This window comes from Spea bombifrons, chromosome 4 (genome assembly GCF_027358695.1).
Source record: "Spea bombifrons isolate aSpeBom1 chromosome 4, aSpeBom1.2.pri, whole genome shotgun sequence".
In the NCBI taxonomy this organism is placed as follows: Eukaryota; Metazoa; Chordata; class Amphibia; order Anura; family Pelobatidae; genus Spea; species Spea bombifrons.
In genome coordinates, this window is record NC_071090.1 from 9962870 (window position 1) to 9986005 (window position 23136).

General features: G+C 39.6%; 1 protein-coding gene across 1 annotated transcript in view; it reads left to right on the top strand.

Moving 5' to 3' along the window:
* DIAPH1 (diaphanous related formin 1) overlaps nt 1-23136 on the top strand; it is a 50242-nt gene that overhangs the window by 15447 nt on the left and 11659 nt on the right. The window contains exons 2-17 of the mRNA XM_053465576.1: nt 11508-11534; nt 12617-12772; nt 13090-13191; nt 14681-14811; nt 15348-15425; nt 16126-16189; nt 16411-16550; nt 17385-17493; nt 17931-18041; nt 18279-18397; nt 18726-18842; nt 19847-19962; nt 20380-20444; nt 21159-21338; nt 22100-22624; nt 22811-22925. Coding sequence (XP_053321551.1) covers nt 11508-11534; nt 12617-12772; nt 13090-13191; nt 14681-14811; nt 15348-15425; nt 16126-16189; nt 16411-16550; nt 17385-17493; nt 17931-18041; nt 18279-18397; nt 18726-18842; nt 19847-19962; nt 20380-20444; nt 21159-21338; nt 22100-22624; nt 22811-22925 — 2155 coding nt within the window. The remainder of the gene's footprint in view (nt 1-11507; nt 11535-12616; nt 12773-13089; nt 13192-14680; nt 14812-15347; nt 15426-16125; nt 16190-16410; nt 16551-17384; nt 17494-17930; nt 18042-18278; nt 18398-18725; nt 18843-19846; nt 19963-20379; nt 20445-21158; nt 21339-22099; nt 22625-22810; nt 22926-23136) is intronic.

Sequence of the window (23136 nt, forward strand, 5' to 3'; positions counted from 1 at the left end):
TGCTCCTTATAACTGATAGTTAATGCAGCGATAAGTTCATTGAATAAACTCCATTGTTCATGGATTTGCATCATCCTTCCATTTCATTCAATACACAATCATTCTCCATCGACTTTTTTATTAAAACAGCAGCAATTGTACATTGTTTAACCAGCTAGATATGCCTGTAACTAGTGTTAACCCCCCCCCCTTTTTTCTCCCCAGTTACTTCTGTTTATAAACCACAACTGCAACAGTTTCCTGTGAGCTGCAGGAAATGCACACAACCTTTTCGGGTGTGTCAGGAAGATAGAGTGTGTGAAGTTTTGTAGCAGAGCATGAGTGGTTTGCTTTGTGTAGTTTCTAAGGATACGGATAAACAGGAGTTCTGTATTAAATGTACAGTCCCACCTACTCTTTGTGCAACACTAGACTCGTAATTCTTAATACTGCTGAATTTCCAAACCCTGCTCAGGAACAATTCATAAAACTGTTCCTTATCCGTGTTTTTTTTTTTTTTTTTTTTAATTTATTATTTTTGCCGGTAACGCCTTATTGTCACAAATCACAAAAGCAAGCCCTGCTAGGTGGTTGGTATATTAACTAAACGTAAGCACCTCTCCTCGCTGTTCTACTCCGCTGGCGACAGAGGCATCTCTAGAGGGGATCCCTCACCGTTCCACCTCTACAGGGTCTTCATGGGTAGCCGACCCCCGCAGCATACCTGCTGCCGCGCTCCAGCCCGCCTAGCAGTGCGCAATCATGTGGTCTGACTTCACATAACCCTGTGTAGCCTGGAATCACCTAGTTTGTGGGCTACACGGCCGGTATTGGCTCAGAACCTTCAGCATCTCGTGGCCCTTGGCTGATGTAACTCCTGCATTGTTCCTGCTTCATTTTGGTTAGAAATAATGTTTTTGACTTGGCTTTTTCTCACTACTGCAACTTATCTTGAATAGATATAATTAGTTCTAGATCTTAAGACAACATATTCAGACATTAATATTGATGAAGAATCGTGGTCTAAAAGACTTTTTTCCAAATATGGCTCAAAAACGTGCGCATCGGCAGCCCTGAATGTGTTTCCCGATAAGCGTAGGGAAAAGGGCCATTGACCACAGTCGACAAGCTGACCACAATAATGCATATATGATAACTGCAAGGTCTTTTGAAATACTAAAGTGCATGTGATGGCCAAAGTGTCCCTTTTGATATGCATTCCTCTTCAGTGGGGTTGTTGAGGACCGTAAACTGTCCCTTAAATCTCTAAATTATTTTATTATTCAATTGATAAATGTTGTCCCACAAAAACATCTTTAGCTAAAAAGAAGTAATTGCTTGGATATGTTTGCACACCACCGTGTTAAATGTGTTAGTGATGTTTCTCCTGCTGCAGTTGTACAACTTATGTGGTCGTTTGGACTCTGCTGTATGTCGTACAAGGAAGAACATGGTATGGAGAAGTGTTTGAAGGAACAAACCATTGAGAACTTTTCAACAATAACTATTAATGCTCTCTCCAGCGTGTATATTGCTGAATTTTGAGAATTCAGCTAGCACTTTTAAGGCAATGGCAGCCATTAAAACACTCGCAGATTGCCTGGATGAGGGAAATGACATGCTGAATACCACTTCTTTTTTGTAGTAGACTTCTTTTCGTTGATGAAGGAAATGATCAGGTGCAGATAGCTTTGTTTTAAAACCTATTTCTCAATAATTCATGATTCCTTATCTCCCCAAAGCATACCATAGTCTTTTCTCCAGCCCGTCCACCTGTCTTCCATAAAGAAAATTAATTTGAACAGCTTTTGGATACCCACCCGGCCTTCTTCAGTTTCTGTTTACTTGTTATATGTAAGTGGATATCGGTATAGGAGCATAAGACACCAGGTGAGGTAGGCAAGCCTTAAAACACCGATTTCAAACTCAGGATGTGTTCTTGGGATTAACTATTTATTTCTTACCAAGCAATAGCTATCTACAGCTCCCAAGATGCTCACTCATCATCTTAAAAGGAATGGTGGATATCTATACCCAGCATCATAAGTGTTGCAGTTCCAGAACAGCATTTAGCTGTATTTAAAAATAAAATATTGAATATATTGACCAGCCATGAAATGTAATACCCCAATGGTTAGTTTATTGTTTAAGAAGTAATTGTTAATCCAACTGAACAGTATATTTTAATAATCATCTCTCAAATGTTACTTGTGCAGAAGGATGCAACACAGTAGAGGACTATATCGGGATTGGGGTAAAAACACTTGCGGGTGCAGTGTGTTGCGGGCAGGAGTGTGTGATCACACAATATACCTGTGGGTCCCGGTAATCCCACGCACTCCCGCAAGGCTGCCTTCAAGACTGACTACAAGACTAAGATCCTGATCCCCCGCAGCACTGCAGGGACCTGGATCCTCCTCTCTGGCAGCCAGTGGACGTCTATGCGATGCGCACAGACAACCTCCGCTGCTGCCAGGGCTTCTATGACAGAGTGCCGGCATGACGATTGGCAAATAGGGGGAATAAGGCATATCTGGGGGCAGAGTGGTAAATAGAGTTGTATAAGGCATATCGGGGGGGCAAAGTGGCATATAGGGGGGTATAAGGCATATCTGTGGGGCAGATGTGCATAACTGGGGGGGCAGGTTGGCAAATAAAAGGAAATTAAAACAAAAAATGCATTTTTTCTTATAGTTTTTATCATAGTTTTTATTCAATATGAAAAAATAGTATACATGTGAATAAATATTTACTAATTTACTTATTTTCCTATAGGGTAGTCTTATATTCTGGCTTTTTTTGGCTAAATTAATATTCAAATTTTGGGGGGTTGTCTTATAATCGAGCAAATACGGTAATATAGAAAACCTTTGTCACAGAGTGGTATGTGGAGCGATCAGCAGAAACCTTAAATTTGTTTCCATGGTGACAGCTCCACATTTTGTCACATAACACATATAGTCTAGCCTTTTTATCTGTTTTATTTTTTTATATGGATGTTGAAGTAGGAACGTAGGAGGCCTTTTCTTCTTGACAGGCCTTATCCTAAGTAGCTCCAGGAGTCTGCATCACCATTCTTTGCCGCCTTATCCGCTTTAGACGGTGATATCCTCCCTCACCTAACTGTGACATTGTTGCCTGGATTGTTGCCTTGTTGCCTTCCCACTGCTGGAGTAATTCCAAGAGGCATTAGAATATATGTTGGGAAAATCCTCTCTGAGACACAGCTTAAAATAGCTCTTTAAGAGGAAGGGCACATCCCATGGGTAATCGTATGGAATTGCAGATTATGTATCTATCTTCATTAAGATGACAGGAAGAATGAGCTTTCTTTTCAGAGGATTGGGATTGGGAAAGCAGAAATGTATTTCTAGTGTAGAATCGTAATTCTGATGCAGGAGGGTATCTGCTTATGTTGGCCGTCAGAAATATAAACAAAGGGCTTTCTAGAACACAGTTATGCTCTATGTAGTAGTTCTCCGTATAACCCTCTTTTTTTTGGGTGGGGGAGCTGGTTTATGTATGGTATTTTCATAAAGCTGCGTCCGTCAGACAGCCACATGTGTTATCTGTGCATTCATGCACAGTTAGACCGTGTTCCCACGCTCCCGGTGATTTTCCCCATGTGGCTCGCTTTAGCAGTGAATCCAGCGGGTTCTCCCTGTCTCTGAAACAAGCTTTGGGGAACACCCTGCAGAGAAGGAAAGAAACCGGTGATGGCTTCTCCACACCAAAGCAGTTGTTTCAAGCTTCAGCTTTTTTTTAAATTTGTTTTTATGTTTTTTTCTTTTTTAGGATAATTTTTCACCTTCCTTTGATTTGGGGCGGGGGCATTTTTTTTGTTTTGTTTTTTAAAACCGGCTTCTCAGTTAAATGTTTCTTCCCTCTTTGCAGCCTTATGGGTGACCTTGTTTTCTATTCTCAGTGCCTAGAACAGTGTGATACAGCCTAGCAACCGATCTGCCCACATTCCAAGCACAGGTCAGAGCATACTCCAGCGCGTACCTTCCAGCCGACTGGGCCGCCTGCGCAAGGTGTTCTCACATTCCTGAGGACGGAGATGGGTTTCTGTTAACTGTGCAGATCTGTAAACAATGAAAAAAAATAGGAAGGTCCTGTCAAGTCCTGATGACCTTTAGTTTTGGAATGGAACATAGTTTCTACCTGTAATATAGTTGTCAAAAGTATTTTTTTTTTTTTTTTTTTTTTACTTTGCACTGGGCTTTAAGTCTGAAAATTGTTTTACAGAGGGCCGTTTTCTGAGGCTGATGCACGCGCAGCCCTACTGAAGCAATCTTAAACACAACGTACTATCTGCCCCACTCACAGATTGTCTCTTCTCTCTATGGCCTTTGAGTCAGGAATGTTGCCCCCACACACACCGTACTACTAAAGTTATCCGATATGTGATTTTACATACATGTAAATTGTATGACATATTGCAGTGTAGGCACTCTCACGACTCCAAGGATAAAAGTTTGTGCTTTTCTTCTTAATGTAACAGAAGCAGCATTTTCCGTTCCTTGATGGCACTCGCCGTTTGAACGCGATGCTTCTCTGGTTCTTAGCTCTACAATCCAGGTGTTGGCATTCTGTACGGAGAAACCACCTATGTGTGCTCCCCAGTATATATATACACATCTATATAACCATATATATGGGTGTAAGAGAAGATATACTTATAATATACACATAACCACCTTTAACATTACCATCTCTTAAAGTTCCACTGCCTTCTGGCTCTGTTAAAATCTTTCAATGTAATTGGTGTCTTTGACCAACTTTACTATGTGTTCCAGTATTCTGTGTTTAATGACTGATTCAATTAAATTAGCAGGGCACTAAATCTAATTAGTACACTGAAGTCCAGTTCTTCCTTTGATTCTGTAGTGTATTTTTTTTGTAACTTTTTAACACATTTATTTGTAGAGAGATGCTGCTCATTAGTGAAAAATGGCTTCATAAAAACAGCGGCCAGATGCAGTTTTGTTGTTTTCGTTAAATTTTTTTACCAAGTAACAGTCGAATAAGTATCCAAATGTATTTTCTTAAATTAGTCAATTTTTAACACTTTATTTAAGAGAGCTGCCACATTTCTACAGATGCAACATATTTTATGTTCTTTCTTCTTCTTTCAATTGTATCTAAAATGAATTTTCTATTCTCTTTTGTGCTGGACGTGGAAGCTGACGTGCTGCTGCCTGACCCTAGGATATTGGTAATTAATAGTGGTAGACTTACAAATAACCACACAAGACTCTAGCGATACAGTCTTACACAAAATATTAAATGGTCCACAAAAGTGCTTTCAGCTTCCTACTGGAAAGGTCCATGACTGCCCCAAACTTACTCCATTTGGTTATAATGCAGAACCGTATCTTGGGATGTTGACGCCGGAGACAAGGTCAGAGGTAGAACTCAAGGCTGATGGGACATCTTATCCAGGAGCGCAATGAGGAGCACAAGGGCATCGCTGCCGTGTAGCTCATGTGCGCTGGCTGCAGTGTCTGGGGTAGCTACCCCTCTTTCTCCATGGACGTATAATATGTCCATGATAGTGGTTTCAATTAAAATGTGTGACCCTTACAGCACTGATGGGCTTTACCAGCTGCTCTGGAGTTGTTCAGTAACGTATTTTGACCATGGTATGATGTGGCTTTTAAACCTTGCGTGCGACACCTGTACTCGGGTTTATATCGGGTAGGGCTGGCTTATTTCAGGCCTGATTCTTTACTGAGCCCTTCAGTTTTTGGCTGTATATATGTTTTTAGAACAGAAATAAGACATACATTGGCCTGTAATAAAAGCTTTTCCGTCCTCCCTTATGGGATAGAGAATGCATACTGTGACCTGCTCACCTCTTCTGCCTCTTGGGGTCACTCTGGGTGGCTTTTCTGTGAAGATGTCTCTGTTGTCGGTTGGCTCACAGATGTTAAACCTTAAAGATGTTACAATTCCTTCCTTTCCTGTTTTTCCACATAAGTAGGACAAGGTTTTTTTTTCCTGCCAGCTGACTCTTTTCATTGGTTAAGTGGCAGTCCGTGCCTGAATGGCACATTGTTCTCTAATTGGATGGCTCTACTTAGGAATAAGAGCTGGCCAGGCTGCGAGTGCACGGCGTCGGTTGTGTTCATTTCCATACCCCTCAGTCTTTTGGCTGCAGGAGATGGCTTCGTACCAACGTGACGCTGGAAGCTTGGTTTATACATGATTGCGGCGAGGCCCTGTTTTGTGTTTGGTTGTAGCAAAATTTTAATTAAACTTGGCTCGTCCGCGTTTTTGTCCAAATCTAAAGTAAACGCTTGGTCCGGTAACTAACATTTGTTACCCTTTGATTATTTCCCACCAAGTAATGTTTACTAATCAATGCAACCTGTGTATTATAAAGACTTATTATATTTGATGCCTGGTTTTCGAGATGCAGTGCTACTTAAAGCCATTTATTATTGAATACTTAGGTTTATTGGCTGTAAAAGTCCAAGTCCATGATCTTATATCAATTTAGTTGAACTGCAGGCTAGACATCCTGCTTTTTTTTGTACCTGAAAAAACGCATGTCTACGATGAATTTACTATTACTATATAAATAATATTTCCATTATATATAAAATATTTGCTCGTGGGACAGCTCTTTTTGAAACTGTATACCCACCTGTTAGTGGTTATTTTAACAGAAATAATTTGTTTAATTTTGCTTTGAAAAAATATGTCCAATAAAGATTGAAATATTAAAAAAAAAAAAATAATAATTTTGCATTGAGTTAAAGTGAAAATGACTATGGAAACAGTGAGGGTTTGTGAAATTCAGCAGCCATTCAGTCTTCTCTCTGCAGTATGTGGGAAATAAAGAAAAATCTGAGCTAGTCTGCACACACACACACACACACACACACACACACACACACACACACACACACACACACACACACACCCAGATGTCCTGCCAAAAGGTGATATCAGAGGTTTTATGTGCAAAGTTCCACCCTGCTGAATCAGAGGAAAAGTTCAATGCCCATGGCTTCTTTAGCTTTGGGTGGAGGGTGAAAAAACACCCGTCGCCGCCTATGAAATGAAAGGGCAGTGAGTGCCTTTTAGATATACTTTGCTTTGAAGAACTGTTAAATAATTTATTATTCAGCAGTAACCAAAATTACATTAGCACCCCCCCCCAGCTAAATGGACCGCAAGAGATGCATTCGGCTCTGCACGTGAAGCCGTGCTGCCTTATTCCTCCTTGATCTGGCATTTTTGCCACTGAAGCTGTCAATCAGTGACAGGAAAGTGCTTCTATTGGAGTCAATGGAAGGACTTCACAAATACACACTGGGGTCTAAACAGACCCCAGCTCCAGCGTGGCTCTGGCGAACCCTGCATGTAGGGGTCTAGAGCCCAGTGCGCATGTGTAAGGTCCTCCCGATGATTTCATTAGGAGACCTTTTCTGACCCTGATTGACGGCTTCAGTGGCAAGAAAATGTCATATTGTCAATCCACCTAAATTGTAAATTCCTGCGGGAACAGGGCCGCCATTCCTCTTGTATCTGTATGTCAATTGCTGTATTGTACTTGTCGTTATCTGTAAACTTTTCATCTTGTACAGCGCTGTGGAATCTGTCGGAGCTTTATAAATAAAATATAATAATAATATTAATATGGAGGAATAAGGCAGCTTTTGCAGCATTGGTACAGATACTTTACTATACATTCTGCTATAGCAGACATGCCTGGAACAGTAAGGATTTTCCTAATAAATAATAATAGAAAAAACATTCTGTACCTTTTATAGATTTTGCAAGGAATTTGTTTGGTGTGTCAGTGTGTGTACGTGTGCCAATGTGTGATCATGTAAGGTAAGCTGTGTTCAAAAGGTTGTGTCATGTGGTGTCTCCCAGAGCAGATGGGCCAAATAGTTTTTATCGCTGTCAACTTCTATGTTGGTGACGGCGTCATCCTCCTAAATACCCTCTACTTGGTGTCCCACGTGTGATCAGTGGCCATCCTGGACTTTGCATCTAGGGCATCACAGCAGGGTGTCCTGACAGGCGTACGTTGGCACTTCAGTCAACTTTATACTTCAGATAACAACTACCATTTGTACATTTAGTTCCCTTTTTGCTCTGTTTTCTTTTGGGTGTTCTGCATGTTCGATGAGCAATTTGATTATAAGGGGTTGAAACTAATACTTTTCACCTCACTGATATAACTATTTAGTAAGCAATTGCTTACCGTAACAAATTTGCGGGGATTAACCTCATTATACACATTTCTTTCACTATAATTAAATGATTTATTTCACAGACAGCTCATATTTTAAGGATAAACCAGTTTCAGGCACAGGTTCTATAAAGGGAACTGCCTGCCGATAGCAGCATCTAAAAGCGTTTCAGCCGCCATCTTTCATTTCTGTTAATTCTTCATACTATTAAGATTTGGTATGGAAATCTGCCTTATTATCATGTTCCTTCTTGTCACCGCCGTACATAGGCTGTAATGGTGCCATGATCTGATGTCCGTTGACCGATTAGGTATTATTAGAAAAGTCTTGGTTTGGTTGTGTATATCTGATAGCATCTTGAGTCTTTGGTTATTGTTTAATGTCTCGGTTCTTTATATACAAAGAATATATCGTGTTGTGTGTTGACAATGTAAAATCCTTCATGTTTGTTAAAACAGGAGAATGCCGTTTTCCTGTAGATGTCTGGTGGGTTCCTGACATGCAAGACATCTTTTGCGATACAAGTTTTACACTAATAAGCTTCCTGTTTAACTTTTTTGGCTCTACACCCTCTTTATGTCATCGCACAAATATCCAAAACCTAAAGCGTTTGGCCAACTTTGTATTTTATTCCAGTGCGGTTTCCCCTCTTTCTATTAGTCAGCGAAAAACTCGAGCTCCGTTTAAGAATCCGTGCTTTGCTGGCAGAGGACTTGCGTTTTCTGAGAGATGTGATGAAAACGTAGATTAACACTGGGAAAAGGAAGTAAATTATTTTGGATATTACTTAACTTGCTTTATAAGATGTGGAGTATTTTAATGGAGTGGTAAAGATGCCATTGGAACACATACTATGAAGATCTAGGTGTTCCCTAGAAATCGCTTCACTCCCACTTTATGGATGAATTAAAAAAAAAAAAAAAAAAAACTAAAAAAAGCCTTGGATTTGTTGTGCGCGGAGCAATGGGAAAACGTCATAACGTCTCCTTGTTCTTCTTTTTTCATCTACTGATCTCTGAAAGTGTACCCCTTTTGATGGGTACCTCACCGCACATTTATTTATGTATTGCTTTAAGGCCAACGGATGTTGTTCACTAATAGGGTCGTCTGATGACCTTCCCTTTGAGATCCTATGAAAATGTAGTATGTTACATCTTTTCCTACAATCTCCTGTCAACTCTTTGTGTGATACCGTATTGGCTCGAATATAGGCCGCTCCCGATTATAGGCCGCACCCTTATAGTCTGGGGCTATTTTAAAGAAAAAAATTTAAAAAAAATGTTTTTAATTTTTTTTTACATTTAGTGTATGTAGGAGGCTCCCACCCTCCTTACCTAAACTTTAGTTTTGCTACGTCGACGTAGATGCGGCAGATGTGACCTCCACTTCCTGCACCAGTCTGCCTCATCTACATCAACTCTGGGAATCAAAAATCAGGGCGGAACTAAAGTTTTTGCTTGCGTTGCCGGGGGGACCGCATTTTCACCGGACCGCACTACCGAAAACGCACTGCAGTCTTCCAGACACCCTGGAGAGGGTAAAAATGCTAAACCCTGTTTATAGGCCGCACCCCCACTTTAAAGATTTAAATTATGGGGGGAAAAGTGTGGCCTATAATCGGGCGAATACGGTATTTGTGTACTCGCACAACTAGTACTTCCTTTGCCTTTCTAAGACATGTACAACTATATAATAGCTGCTAACTACCTCAAAAGACTCTGCTAGTAGTCCCACTACTCTATGCCAATCATACTGGAGCTTTCTGCCGTGTTTCACACTGTGGTAATACGAGGAGGGGATTTCCCTTCATTTCAACAGAGTCATTTAGTTAGTTATCTTGTCTAATGGTACTTGTGTTCCTGGTACTGGTGTTCCTTGCCCAAATGACCATGCTTAGGAGATTATATATACACAGTGAAGGGAAAAATTATGCTTTGGGGGTTTTTTTCTGCTAAGGGGACAGGACCACTTCACCGCATCAAAGGGACAATGGATGGGGCCATGTACCGTCAAATCTTGGGTGAGAAGCTCCATCCCTCAGCCAGGGCATTGAAATGGGTCGTGGATGGGTATTCCTGCATGTAAATGACCCAAAACACACGGCCAAGGCAACAAAGGAGTGGCTCAAGAAGAAGAGCATTAAGGTCCTGGAGTGGCCTAGCCAGTCTCCAGACCTTAATCCATAGAGAATCTGTGGAAGGAGCTGAAGGTTCGAGGTGCCAAACGTCAACCTCGAAACCTTAATGACTTGGAGAGATTCTGCAAAGAGGAGTGGGACAAAATCCCTCCTGAGATGTGTGCAAACCTGGTGGCCAGCTATAAGAAACGTCTGACCTCTGTGATTGCCAACAAGGGTTTTGACACCAAGTACTAAATCAAGTTTTGCAAAGGGGGTCAAATACTTAATTCACTGAGTAAAATGCAAATCAATTTATAACTTATTTGGAATGCATGATCTCCTAAGCATGGCCATCTAGGGCAAGGAACACCAAAATCATAAAAGAAAATCCTAGCTCCCAATTGGAACAATCTCTGGTTATACTTTGCTGGTTCAGGCAGTCCAGCCTAAACGCCCACAAACTAACCACTGTTAGTCTTTCGCTAGCCACTGGATTTTAAATACGAATTTACCAATAACGGTAAAGCAGTACACAAAAAGATATGTATTTCGTATATTTACTGGTGTGTGAAAGTAATAAGCATGTAAAGCCAATGACAATATCCTGTATGTGCATGTAACGTGTTAAAGGATTTAAACCTGTTTAGTAGTTGCTGAGTGACCTCTGGTGGTCACAATGGATTACTACAGGCTTTCGAAAGCACACTTCATATGTCAGGGTGTAGATTGGATTGGGGATATACTGCATTTACACGGTGACGATATGCCAAAGTAACAGAAAAAGAAAGCCGTTGGATCGCCTCGGGGACAAAATAAAGACACCCTCCCCAATATCTTGTAATGTCGAATGTAAATATTTTTCTGTACTCTTGTAAAGTCATTTTGTTAATTGTATAATGATTTATCTAGTTTCACAGCTTAATCATCATTAGTGTTTATTTGCATGGATAGAATAGATACTGAAATCCCTACCCACATCTGTGGATTCATTTATTTGCTACGTATCTGAGATCCCTCTTTGTTCTGGACTTCAAAGCAATATGGCTTGTCTCCAAGATTTCTTTTTTTTTTTTCACATTAAAAATACGACTACCTCTTACTATTAAATGGTGTAAGCTGGGTGATTTCTGCTATCCAACAAATTTCCTTATATCTCTCTCCTGTTTTTCTCCTTTTTTTTCTTTTCAATTACAAAGACTTTTAAGCGGCTCATGGTAGATGAGGTAAGCAAATATCATTTTCCTGCTTGCTTGCTTGCTTTCCCCCCCTGCAGAAGCTCCTTTACTCGCTCTGGGCTGTTGCCTGCAATACTCGCTCAGTGGTTGAATTATACATTTTTATAAAAAAGAAGAAACATATTTATTTACTATCTGGGAGTGCCTAGTATCAATAAAACAGTAGGAAGGTATGTTTTTGGCTATGGGCACTTTATTCCGACAATACTTGCAAGTTAAGAAGAAGAACGTACAGTCTCAAAATGCATTTATTTTTAAGGCTGTATCTTCAGATAAGGGGGACACTAAGTGTATACTTCAACCACTGTATTTGCATATGATATTATACACCATTTGCTCTAATACATTTTAATACAGCGGATATCTTTACATGTATAACACTAAATGCTCTGAAAACGCACCGGTCATGCATAGGATGCATCTTAAAATATAAAACTTTTCTAGTCCTCGAAATCTCACAAAGTTCAAATTTTTCCATGCCATGCTAGCAATCCATTTGTGCGTTTTTAACATCGTACACCTAGACATTTAAAACGGTCCAAACGAGAGTAACCTGTTTCATTTGCCCGAACCGCAATCTCTGTGATAGTCCTGCATGGAAATGTTGACCAAGTTGTGCATGTGCAAACTGGTGTGTTTTTTATTAATACAGATACTGACCATAAGAAAGCCATTTTGTCAACTAGCCATATTAACTGTTAAATAATATATGTCAGAATATAATAAATTCTGCTGTCATTCTTTTATATTTTGTTTTTCAAATTTGAGTTTCCAGTTGTGTTGAATAATTCTGTATAATATATCGCTTGCATATTAACTTTAAATATGCTTCTGTAAGTATGGAGGATTGACTATGAACAAAATAGACTGGAAGAAGGATTTATTAGTAAGTAATGCCAAAAGAATTTGAATCTCACACACATAAGTGTCTTAGAAATTGACTCGGGCCAGGAGAAGGAAGTAAGCAAAGTTACTGTTACTGTTAGGGTCATAAATTTTGTTACAGTATGTCAGTGATGATTCCTACCTCTCAGTCTAGCAATCTGATTGGTCTGTGCATTCTCTTTTAGCTTGAGCGTTTCACAAGTATGAGGATGAAAAAAGAAAAGGAGAGACCATACGTGTCTCAAAGAAACTCTGCAAACTACAGTGATTCCACCGGTCCTCTACAAACCTTACAAGAACTTCCAGATGAAACGGTTTTAGCACTTTTTGAGAAAATGCTGGTAAGTTTAATAAAAAAAATAAATAAAAGAGACAGAGACAAAAGCTTATTTATGTATAATCTTGGATTTTATCTCGGTGACTTTTAGGATATCCCACTAAATGAATTACGCATAAAGCAGGGTGAGCCCTTTTATTCCTGGTGGAGAAGCTCAGTCCCGTGATCTGCCATGTTTATCTTGGCAAGAAACCCATGGTTTAATTACAAAACCCTTCCTTATAATGTATATATAGGCTTCTGAAATAAATGACAGACTGTAACACTGTTTTGAACACTGAGCGTTGGAATTTATCCATTTATTGATGCCATTTATTTTAGGATGACATGAACCTCAGTGATGAGAAACAGCAACCATTGCGGGCAAAAGATATGATGACCAAAAGAGAAATGGTGTCCCATTATCTACATGCATCCAAACATGTGAGTTGTTACTTTTTACTTTGCTTTTTCCGTATATATATTATATATATATATCTCCATGGAGTATATTATATTTATTCGTTTAGGTCATATAATATAACCTAAAGTAATAAATATTTTTGCACTTTAATGTGAAGTCCTGCGAGTGCTCCTCTTTTCTCCATGGATGTCTGATTGTGGTCGAGGATCAGCACCAAAGCAAGAAAATTTATGGATTAGAGTGTGCCTTCCATTCGTAGGACGTGTGTGTGTGTGTGTATGTATATATATATATATATATGTGTATGCAGGCCCGGACTGGGCCATCGGGCACACCGGGCTGCCCAGGGCCGGATTGACGTAGGGGCTGATGGAGCTGCAGCTCCAGGCCCCTACCTTAAAATAGGACCGGACTGACTGGGCCTATGTGGCCGCATTAACGCAGGGCATAAGGGGCACCTGCCTCTTAAGCCCGCAGCAACTGCGACTGGATCCGCCACTCTAGGGGGCCGGGCAGCCCCAACCAGAGACGGCCTTAGGGGTGCGCGGCCGCACAGGGCTTAAACTAAAACATCGGGGGTGGTTTTTTTTTGTTTACTTTTATTTAACGTCCTTCATGTTAAATAAAGTTTGTTTAACTTTATTTAACATGAAGGATGTTAAATAAAGTAAAAAAAAAAAAACAACAAAAAAACCCCGATGTTTTAATTTAAGCCCTGTGAGGCTGCGCACCCCTAAGGCCGGCCCTGGTTGGGGCTGCCCGGCCCCCTAGAGTGGGGGACCCACTCGAAGTTGCTGCTTACTCCTGCAACAAGGTAAGTAGGGTAAGGGTGGGGGGTGCAGTGAGAAGGGGGAGAGGGGGGTACATATTGAGAAATGGGGAAGGGGGTACATAGTGATAAGGGGGAACATAGTTGGAAGGGGCAGATAAGAAGGGGATGGGGAGAGGGGGTAGTGTGAATGCGTACAAGAATAAATGAATAAATGTGTGAATGAATTGCATGAATGCGTATGACAATAAATGAATTCATGTGTGGATGAATTGCTTGAATGATTTGTGAGACTGCATTAATGAATATGTGTTAATGATTTGTGTGAATGAGTGAGTAAGTGTTTGTGTCTATCATGAATGTTTAAGTGATTTGGGGAAATGCAAAGATGGTACATGAAGTGTGGGCTTTAACAATAAATAAATAAATAAAAATGGGCTGCTCAGTCTTAAATGCGCGGGCCTATTTTTTGTCCCAGTCCGGGCCTGTATGTATGTATGTATGTATATATACTTATATGTATATATAAATTTATTACTAAACTGAGGATGGGGTTGACAGTGGTTTTCAATATACAGATCTACAGCCTTAAACATATTATATTTCCGGTAAAACTCATAGATTTATGTTCAGCACAATTCCTTGTGTGTACTGCAGACAAGCATGTATATAAAAACAGAGAAGCCTGTTAATTGAGATCAAACTTTTGTCATGTAAATTAAATACAACTTTTTCTACAGGGCATGAGCAAAAAGGAGAGCACCAGATCTCCACAGGTATACATCCAGGAATTGAAATATGGAGTTGCAGAATCAAATCTTCTTTCCTGCTTAGAATCCTTGAGAGTCTCCCTCAATAACAACCCTGTCAGGTGAGCTGCTCGTAATCTAAATCTATAGAACATAGAAACCTAACGTCTTTTAGAGTGACAGTGAAACACAACCCTTAATGCTACTGGCACGCATATAGCATTGCTAAACATCCTACTTAGCAGAAATGTTAAAATACCACAAGCTTTCTTTAACCCCTTAATGACAAAGCCTGTACATTTACGGGCTCAAAATGCATTGTTTTCAATGGGTTTTGGGACCGCCCATTGTCCTTAAGGGGTTAAGAGCGAAGCCAGTGCCGAATTAAGTTTTTATTATTTTATTTTCTCCCAGGTTTTTTGATTTATTTACACCCTGTTTGAACCGTTGCAAAGAATACAAGAACAAAGGTTTTGTTTTTAGGCAGTAATTTTACTTTTCTGTGGTGAACGATAGATGATGTAGTTTGGAGCTATAACAACAGGAAATACCTAGAAATACGAGGATTTATTATTTGATCAATAATTGGAAATATATTGGTGATCCTGTCCATGTGTATCATTGCTTTGCTGGATTTCAATTTTGTGTTTTATTGCAGCTGGGTGCAGAATTTCGGCGCAGAGGGCCTTTCGTGTCTTTTAGACATCCTCCGAAGACTGCAGAATGAGCCACCAATGTAAATTTGGGAAATGAATGTGGGGTTTAAACAGGGTCTTAAGATATGAACATAGGGAAATATTTATTCAGCACCATGTATTTGCTAAAATTGTCCATGTTAAGTGGTTCTGGGTCAATAATTTGCATCTAGTTGCATGCGTAGGGGATTGTTTTGCTATTATGTAGCCACTTTCAATGAACTCAGCATTGGCCATGAATGGAGAAGATTAGCTGAATACCCGACACACATCCAGTATTACAACACAGAAAAAAAAAATATATATATATATATATATATATATAGGAAGTATTAATTCAGAGTGGCTGGTGGATATATATTGTTTCAGTACGAGTGGTAGATATTGATGCATTTCAAATAATTGTATGACATATAATAAACATTGTGTTTTATTAGTTTGTTTCAGCCAAATAACAGCATCCACAGATACATACAAGCTTAATTGACACATTCTATTGGTGGTAAACAAATTTGCATAATGGACACTGGCATTTATAATGGCCATATGCAAATCAAGTAATTGCCATTAATAGATAAATCAACATTGTGGATACGTTTTACAGTTTGTTTATCAAAGTAACAGAGATTACAGTATTTTTGAGCTTTTGCAGACTGTGTTAAGATGAATATATGGTTGTCTTGGTTTGATGCTGTTTTTAAAAAGTTTTGTTATTAAACATGCTTACTTATTTCCTCCTAGCTCCAGAGATGGAAAAAGCCAACATGAGATCATTAGGTGTTTGAAAGCTTTTATGAACAACAATGTAAGTAAAAAAAAAAAAAAAAAAAAAAAATTAAGAAAATTACAGAGAAAGTCGTAGTGGGTGAGATTGAGAAAATGTTCCCTAATCTGATTATGTCATATTTTAGAGATGGGAAAGACTTGCAATTAAATGAACATTTGTTGAGGTTAAAAAATGAGAAGAAAAAACCCTGTAGTTTTGTTAATGTTTTATGAAATTGTGTGATTTTGTCGTTGTTGTAGTATGGAATAACAACAATGCTGGAGGCAGAAGACGGTGTTCTGCTATTGGCAAGAGCCGTGGATCCCTCTTTGCCTGCTATGATGATTGATGCTTTGAAGCTGCTCTCAGCCCTGTGCATCCTGCCCCAGCCAACAGACATGTAGGTTCATTTCAAATCCCTTCTCATTTACTTATGACCTTCAGTCGATGGAATATATTAGGAGTAAATTTGCAGGATAATATCAATTAAAATCTTGACCAGCCTTGTTGACTGCATAGTTTTAATCAGTGAGAGTTTGTGAACATCACTGAGTTATAACTGATCTCAGACAACTAGACATTACTAACAATATACGAAAACTATATATTAATATTTTATTATTTATTGTTTTATATAGCGCCATCAAATTCCGTAGCGCTGTACCGATAACTATATATGATAGCTCGATAACTGGAGCTCAGCTCTTCTTGCAGAAGCAACTTTCCACACTATATAAAGAGGTGGTTTGAGATGAATGTTCAACTTAAATGTCTAAAACATTTGTTGCTGTGCACCTTTTAGATATACTGCTTCAATATTTATAGGAATTAAAACTCATTAGTATTTAAGGAAGTAAATCATTTAAAAAAAAAATGCACTTTATATTGTGTATTTTTTAATTAAGACTTTGTCAGCAATCTATTATGATCATGTACCTTTTCCCCTGCTTTGCTTTGACACATTTAAATAAGTTGAGTCTGCCTGTTGGCAGTTACATACACCGGTATATGAAAGACCCTGGAGTTTGTTATAGAGATCCATGGCTGAGATGTTATAAACTATCCACAGGACAGCGCTGGGGGCAGAAGGCTGCGGCAAGGCGTCCAACGAGCCAAGCTGAGCTCAGCTAGATCCACAGTTCTGCATAGAAACATTAAACCGTCAAACACAGATTGTTTAACAGTCAAACCTGGAGTTTTGGGCGTATCATGATGGTTGTTTTAATTCGTTTAGGCACGAACGTGTTCTTGAAGCTCTTACAGAGAGAGCAGAAATGGATGAAATGGAGCGCTTCAAGCCTCTGCTGGATGGATTAAAACCTGACACTTCTGTGGCCCTCAAGGTGACGACACAATTTATTTGGTTATTATCTTTGCTGCTGGTTACGAAATTCGAAATGACTTCTCAACTGCCGTTAAACATCACAATACCACAGTTTTTTGTGCTTTTAATAAATTCTCATGCATGCCATGTTTACTCCTAATTATAGGCGAGATTCTGCCATCTAAATCACTCTTCTCTCCTCAATCTCTGCCATTATTGAGCAGCCCTATGTATCTACAGACCGATAGTACCAAGTAGCACTGGCATGCTCTACAATAGAAAGCCCAGATTTTGTGCAAATACAAAAAACAGGTTTATTAACACTAAATAACCCTCGTTGACAAAAGAATGAGAGATCTGAAGTTTTAATGCAGACAAAAATATCTCTCCAAGGATTACATCATAGAATTCCAACTTATGTTTTTTAGTCCAACACACTTGTTGTTGTATCTCCAGGTGAGCTGTATGCTGTTGATCAACGCTTTAATCAGCCAAGGAGAAGAACTGGACTTTCGCGTTCATATACGAAGTGAATTGATGCGCTATGGATTGAATCACATTCTTAAGGTAACTGAATTTCAGGTTCTTGGGCTGTTGATTTGTTTTTATTTACTGAATTTATTACAGAAAAGGACAAAATAAGATAATTGAAGCAGTCAAAAACAACATTGAATGATGCTTGTAATGTGTTTCATAGACAGGGTTCCAAATACCATTTTTATCTTGGTTACATGAAGTTGTTACTTGCCTCTCACAATTAAATACGCTTATAACTTATTAAATAACATACCTTTTTGCTTTTAGGACCTCCAAGAACTGGAGAATGATGAGCTAAAGGTACAACTTAGCGTGTTCCTGGAGCACAGTGAGTTTGACTCCGATGACTTGAGGACCCGCTTAGACGACATCCGTGTCGAGATGGAATATCCTTTTATAACAAAAGTGTCTTAAAAGACTTCTGTTCTGTTTGCTTAAAATGGCATCGGTATTGCCATATTATATATTGAATATTTTAGTTAAAATTAAGTTAAATAAAGCTCAAAAAAGCCCAAAAGGCTTTATTAGATAAATAAATATGTTATTATTTATTGTTTTATATAGCGCCATCAAATTCCATAGCGCTTTTACATTTTAGTTGTATTTACTAAACGGTGAGAAATATTTCAAGGCTACTAACTAGGAAACGTTTTGAATTATATTTTTGTTTGGAAACACTTATTTTTCGCGTTTTATCCTTAATGTTTAATTTACTGACTTCAATGACGTTTTCCGAGTTCTCTTGAACACGGTGAAGGACTCCACAGCAGAGCCGTTCTTCCTTTCCATTTTGCAACATCTTTTACTAATCCGAAATGATTACGATGCCAGGTATGTTGCTGTAAAACTTTTAACTTTTTTCGAGCATAAGCCTTAGACAGGGATGTTGCCGTTAAGTATATCTACACTTCTGCACTTACTAACCGCTGGAACATGACCATCCTGTATACGGGGCAAGATGCTTTGGTCATGGCAGACCCCTCATTCCTGCTTGTCCTGCATGCGTACCCACCGTGTTGCTGTCGATGAGTCTGTCATGCTGTCGGTAGAAAGCCACTGAGAGAAAATCGTGTGCTTTCTCCGTGGTTCTCTTATGGCGGTTATGTGACATTGTCACCAATGGACGGCCCGCACCCCACCAGTGACGGCTCAATCTGCACCCAACCCTGACAAATCATCCCTTAATACTATAGTGCACTGATGTAGGTTATGTGCATTCATAGCCCTGACCAGGTTGCAAACGCGGTCCAGAACTCCAGACTGCAAACAAGTTTCTGCATCATAATATCACTGACCATAATTTGCTGTTTGATGCATCTGGCACACTGTGGAAGATGTTTGTGCTCCGATATACTATCCTTCATTACTACAAAATATCAATTCCCACATATGGCTTATGAAATAAGCTTTATCAAGGCTTTATATTTTCTAAGCCCCAGGTCATGGTACCTAAAATTGATGTGAATGAGCATCTTATGAATACTTTGGTAAATGGGTTCGAGTACATGGACTTCACCTATTACTCCTCTTAGATTCATGGCTCATGAGAAACCTTCCACACCCAAGTTGGGTTTCCTTATGTTCCTTGAGGGAACTGCGGAGGGGAATTGCTGCGTGTACCCCGAGAAGTAATCACATCTTGGTTATTTTCAGTATTGCTTAGGGCTTTATGAATAATCTTTATGTTATAAAAGAGCTGAACGGTACCATTTCAGTTATTCTATACAAAATCTAGCATTATGGTCTCTCAAGAGAATTAGAAGAATTTTCATGATTATTTCAATAAAAACGCTTTCTGCAAGTCTTTCTTATTTTCACTTTTTTTATTCTTCCAGACCTCAGTACTACAAGTTGATAGATGAGGTTGTGTCTCAGATAATTCTTCACAAAAATGGAGCTGACCCTGACTTTAAATGCAAACCTTTGAGCATAGACATTGAATACTTAATTGGTAAGTGCCTTAACAGGATTTATTATACATTCTGCTTATTACATGGGCTCATTTGCTTGTATTTGCATTGAGTGCCGTAGTCAGTAAACAGAACACTTTAGGTATCACCCAGCTCAGTCACCAGGTGGGAATATATGAAATGACAAAATCTAACGTCGGGTGGGCATGGGTTCAGAGCCTCGTGACCGCGTTTAGCTGTGCATCTTAAGTTTGGTCCTGATTTATGTATCCTGCTCCATAATCTTCTTCCAAACCGCCCTGGAAAGCTTTTTCAGCAGGCAACTAAGTGCCGTATAAACATATATAGCTTTACCAATGGCAGCCTCAGACTGTGCATTTTCACAACTAAAAAATAATATTGTGTTTGCAATCATTTTATAGATTATTATATTTGTTTTTTGTTTTATTTTAACACAGATCATTTAATTGATAAAAAGAAAGTGGAAGAGAGTGAGTTGAAAGCTAGAGATCTGGTTAAAAAGGTAAGAAACGGGCTGCAATTGAATTAAATACAAAACACAATAATGACAGGGACTGGATGAGTACGCACTCTTCTACCTAATTCACTTTCCATGTCCAAGTTAGTTTTGCTGGGTTAGATTTTGCACTACAGCATTCTGATGGTGACCTCCCGGGTTATTCGGGTATTAAATGCCGGTAGATGCCCTGTCAACACTGCATGTTTCCTGATTCTGTCTCAGTACATATACTTTTTAACTAATATTGTGATCACGGACTCTACTGCCTTTAATCAGAGAGAGCTATGATCAAGACTTTCTATAAAGTGTGCGGCCCAACATACCGGTTTATTTCAATCATTTGAGTGGAGTTTTGCTACCAACGCATCTCTTAACTCTTTGCATCTGTTTAGCTTTGAACCCAGCAGCACCTTCATCACCACCCGGTTCTGATTTCACAAAGAAATACCAATTACGATCATTGAAAGTTCATCAATATCTGTATTCCATTATGTTCTTCCAAATGGGATGACAGTTTTTGATAAAGGGATTTTTTAATGAATAAATGCATCTTGCAACATATTTTCCTTGTTTCTCAACATTTTCATTCTTGGTGTGTCGGATGGCGGTAGCTTTATTGTAATATTTGCCCTCATACAATAAGTTTGTATCTTTATGTTGTGTATTGAGAGGATATATAAAGTAATTTTTTTTTCTTTTTACGTTTGCTTCCGGCAGCTTGATGCAGAGCTAACTGCGCGGCATGAACTCCAAGTGGAGATTAAGGCCAAAGAGGGTGACTTTGAGCAGAAATTGGCAGAACTTCAGACAGACAAACAAACTTTAGATTGCGAAAAGAATCAAATTGCAACAGAGAAGAAGAACCTGGAAACTGACAACGCTCAGCTTACAGACAAGGTAACATTTGTACTAAACTCACGAAAAGGTTGCATAGATGGCATTGCAACATTCTTGTAATTTCAAGTTGGAGAGATAGAAATCCCATCCACTTTTGTATTGCAGCATTGTGTAGAATAATGTGGGCTCCCAATAGTTTATTCTTTTATGGTCAGTGGCCTTGATTTGAACTCTTTCAGCCTTTGAAAAGCACCAGAATTCAGCTTTTCTTTCTCTCTTTCATTACATCAAATTGTACCCCTGAAGTGCAGGCCTTCTTCAAGAATGAACATCAGTTAAGTCTCATAAAAAAAATGTTCTAAAATCTAAACGTCTGTCAGTATCCTTTTTTTTATAAAATACCCAAAGGTGGCTGACAACTGAACCTTTTAAATGGGTGCTGTAGAAAGGTCCAGCTGCTGGTTATAAGTTTGTTTTTAGGAGCCAGTGGCATCTTTACCGCTTACTTGACTGTAGTCTCACATTTTTCCCTTCCCTTTAGGGGGGAAAAAGTATAAACCTTGGAAATCATTTTCTGGTAGGTCAGGGGTGTCCAACCTGCGGCCCTCCAGCTGCTGCAGGACTACATCTCCCATAATGCTAAAGGACTGGTTGATGAGTATGGGAATCCTGCAGCAGCTGGAGGGCCGCAGGTTGGACACCCCTGTGGTAGGTTTTAAATTGTTTTTCAGGATGGAATGGGTTTAGTGCAAATACAGTTTAGCTGTTTGGGATTTGTAGAATCTTTTGATATATTGTATTAAATTTTTTTTTCTTTGCAGGTTGCCAAACTGTCAAAAGAGGTAGAAGACATGAAAAAAGAAATGGCTAACATGTCATCCTCCGTAGCTGTTGTTCCAATTCCACCTCCATTACCAGGAACAGGAACATCTGCCCCTGCTCCACCACCACCACCTCCGCTTCCACCTTCCATGCGTGGAGGAACTGCTCCACCAGCACCTCCGCTACCACCCCCGCTTCCAGGTGCTGGTGTTCCACCACCTCCTCCACTGCCAGGTGCACCTCGTATTCCGCCACCTCCGCCACTCCCAGGCATACCTGGTGTTCCACCTCCACCACCTCTTCCAGGAGCACCCAGGGTCCCCCCACCACCACCATTGCCTGGAGGTCCTGGATTACCTCCACCTCCTCCCCCCTTACCTGGGGGTCCAGGTATCCCTCCACCACCCCCTGGAATGAGAAGTGGACCTCCTCCTCCACCTGCAGCGCCTGTTCTACCTTTTGGATTAGCTCCAAAGAAGACATACAAGCCAGAGGTGCAACTGAAACGCCCAAACTGGTCAAAGGTATGACTAATACCATGGCGCTGGCTTCAGTTTAGTGTTATCTTGCTTCTCTCAGCCTCTTTAACCCATTACATTGCATGCATTTTTCTTTCCATTCATTCACACGACAAAGTTCTGAAATTAGTTCAGATTTGGTTGTATGTACTTGTTATGTCAAATGTTTTACAAGCAATGGCTCTTTTTCAGATTGCTCCAACAGCGCTCTCTGAAAATTCATTTTGGATCAAGGCAAAAGAAGACCGATTTGAGAAAGACGAGCTGTTTGCGAAAATAACTCTCACCTTTACTTCCCAGACCAAGGGTGAGTGATAGCATTAGTTTTCATACACTTCTTAAACTGAAGATTGCATTAGACGTAGTGACTGACTGTATTTGGCAGTTACATTGCATATTATGCATATATTGTGTCCGTGTACAGATTGTACGGATACGTGCTCCCTAGAAGCCCAAACCACCGGTATAAGCTTACATTTGTATCATCGGGGCTTTATTCACTAGTTAGCCCTGTAGGA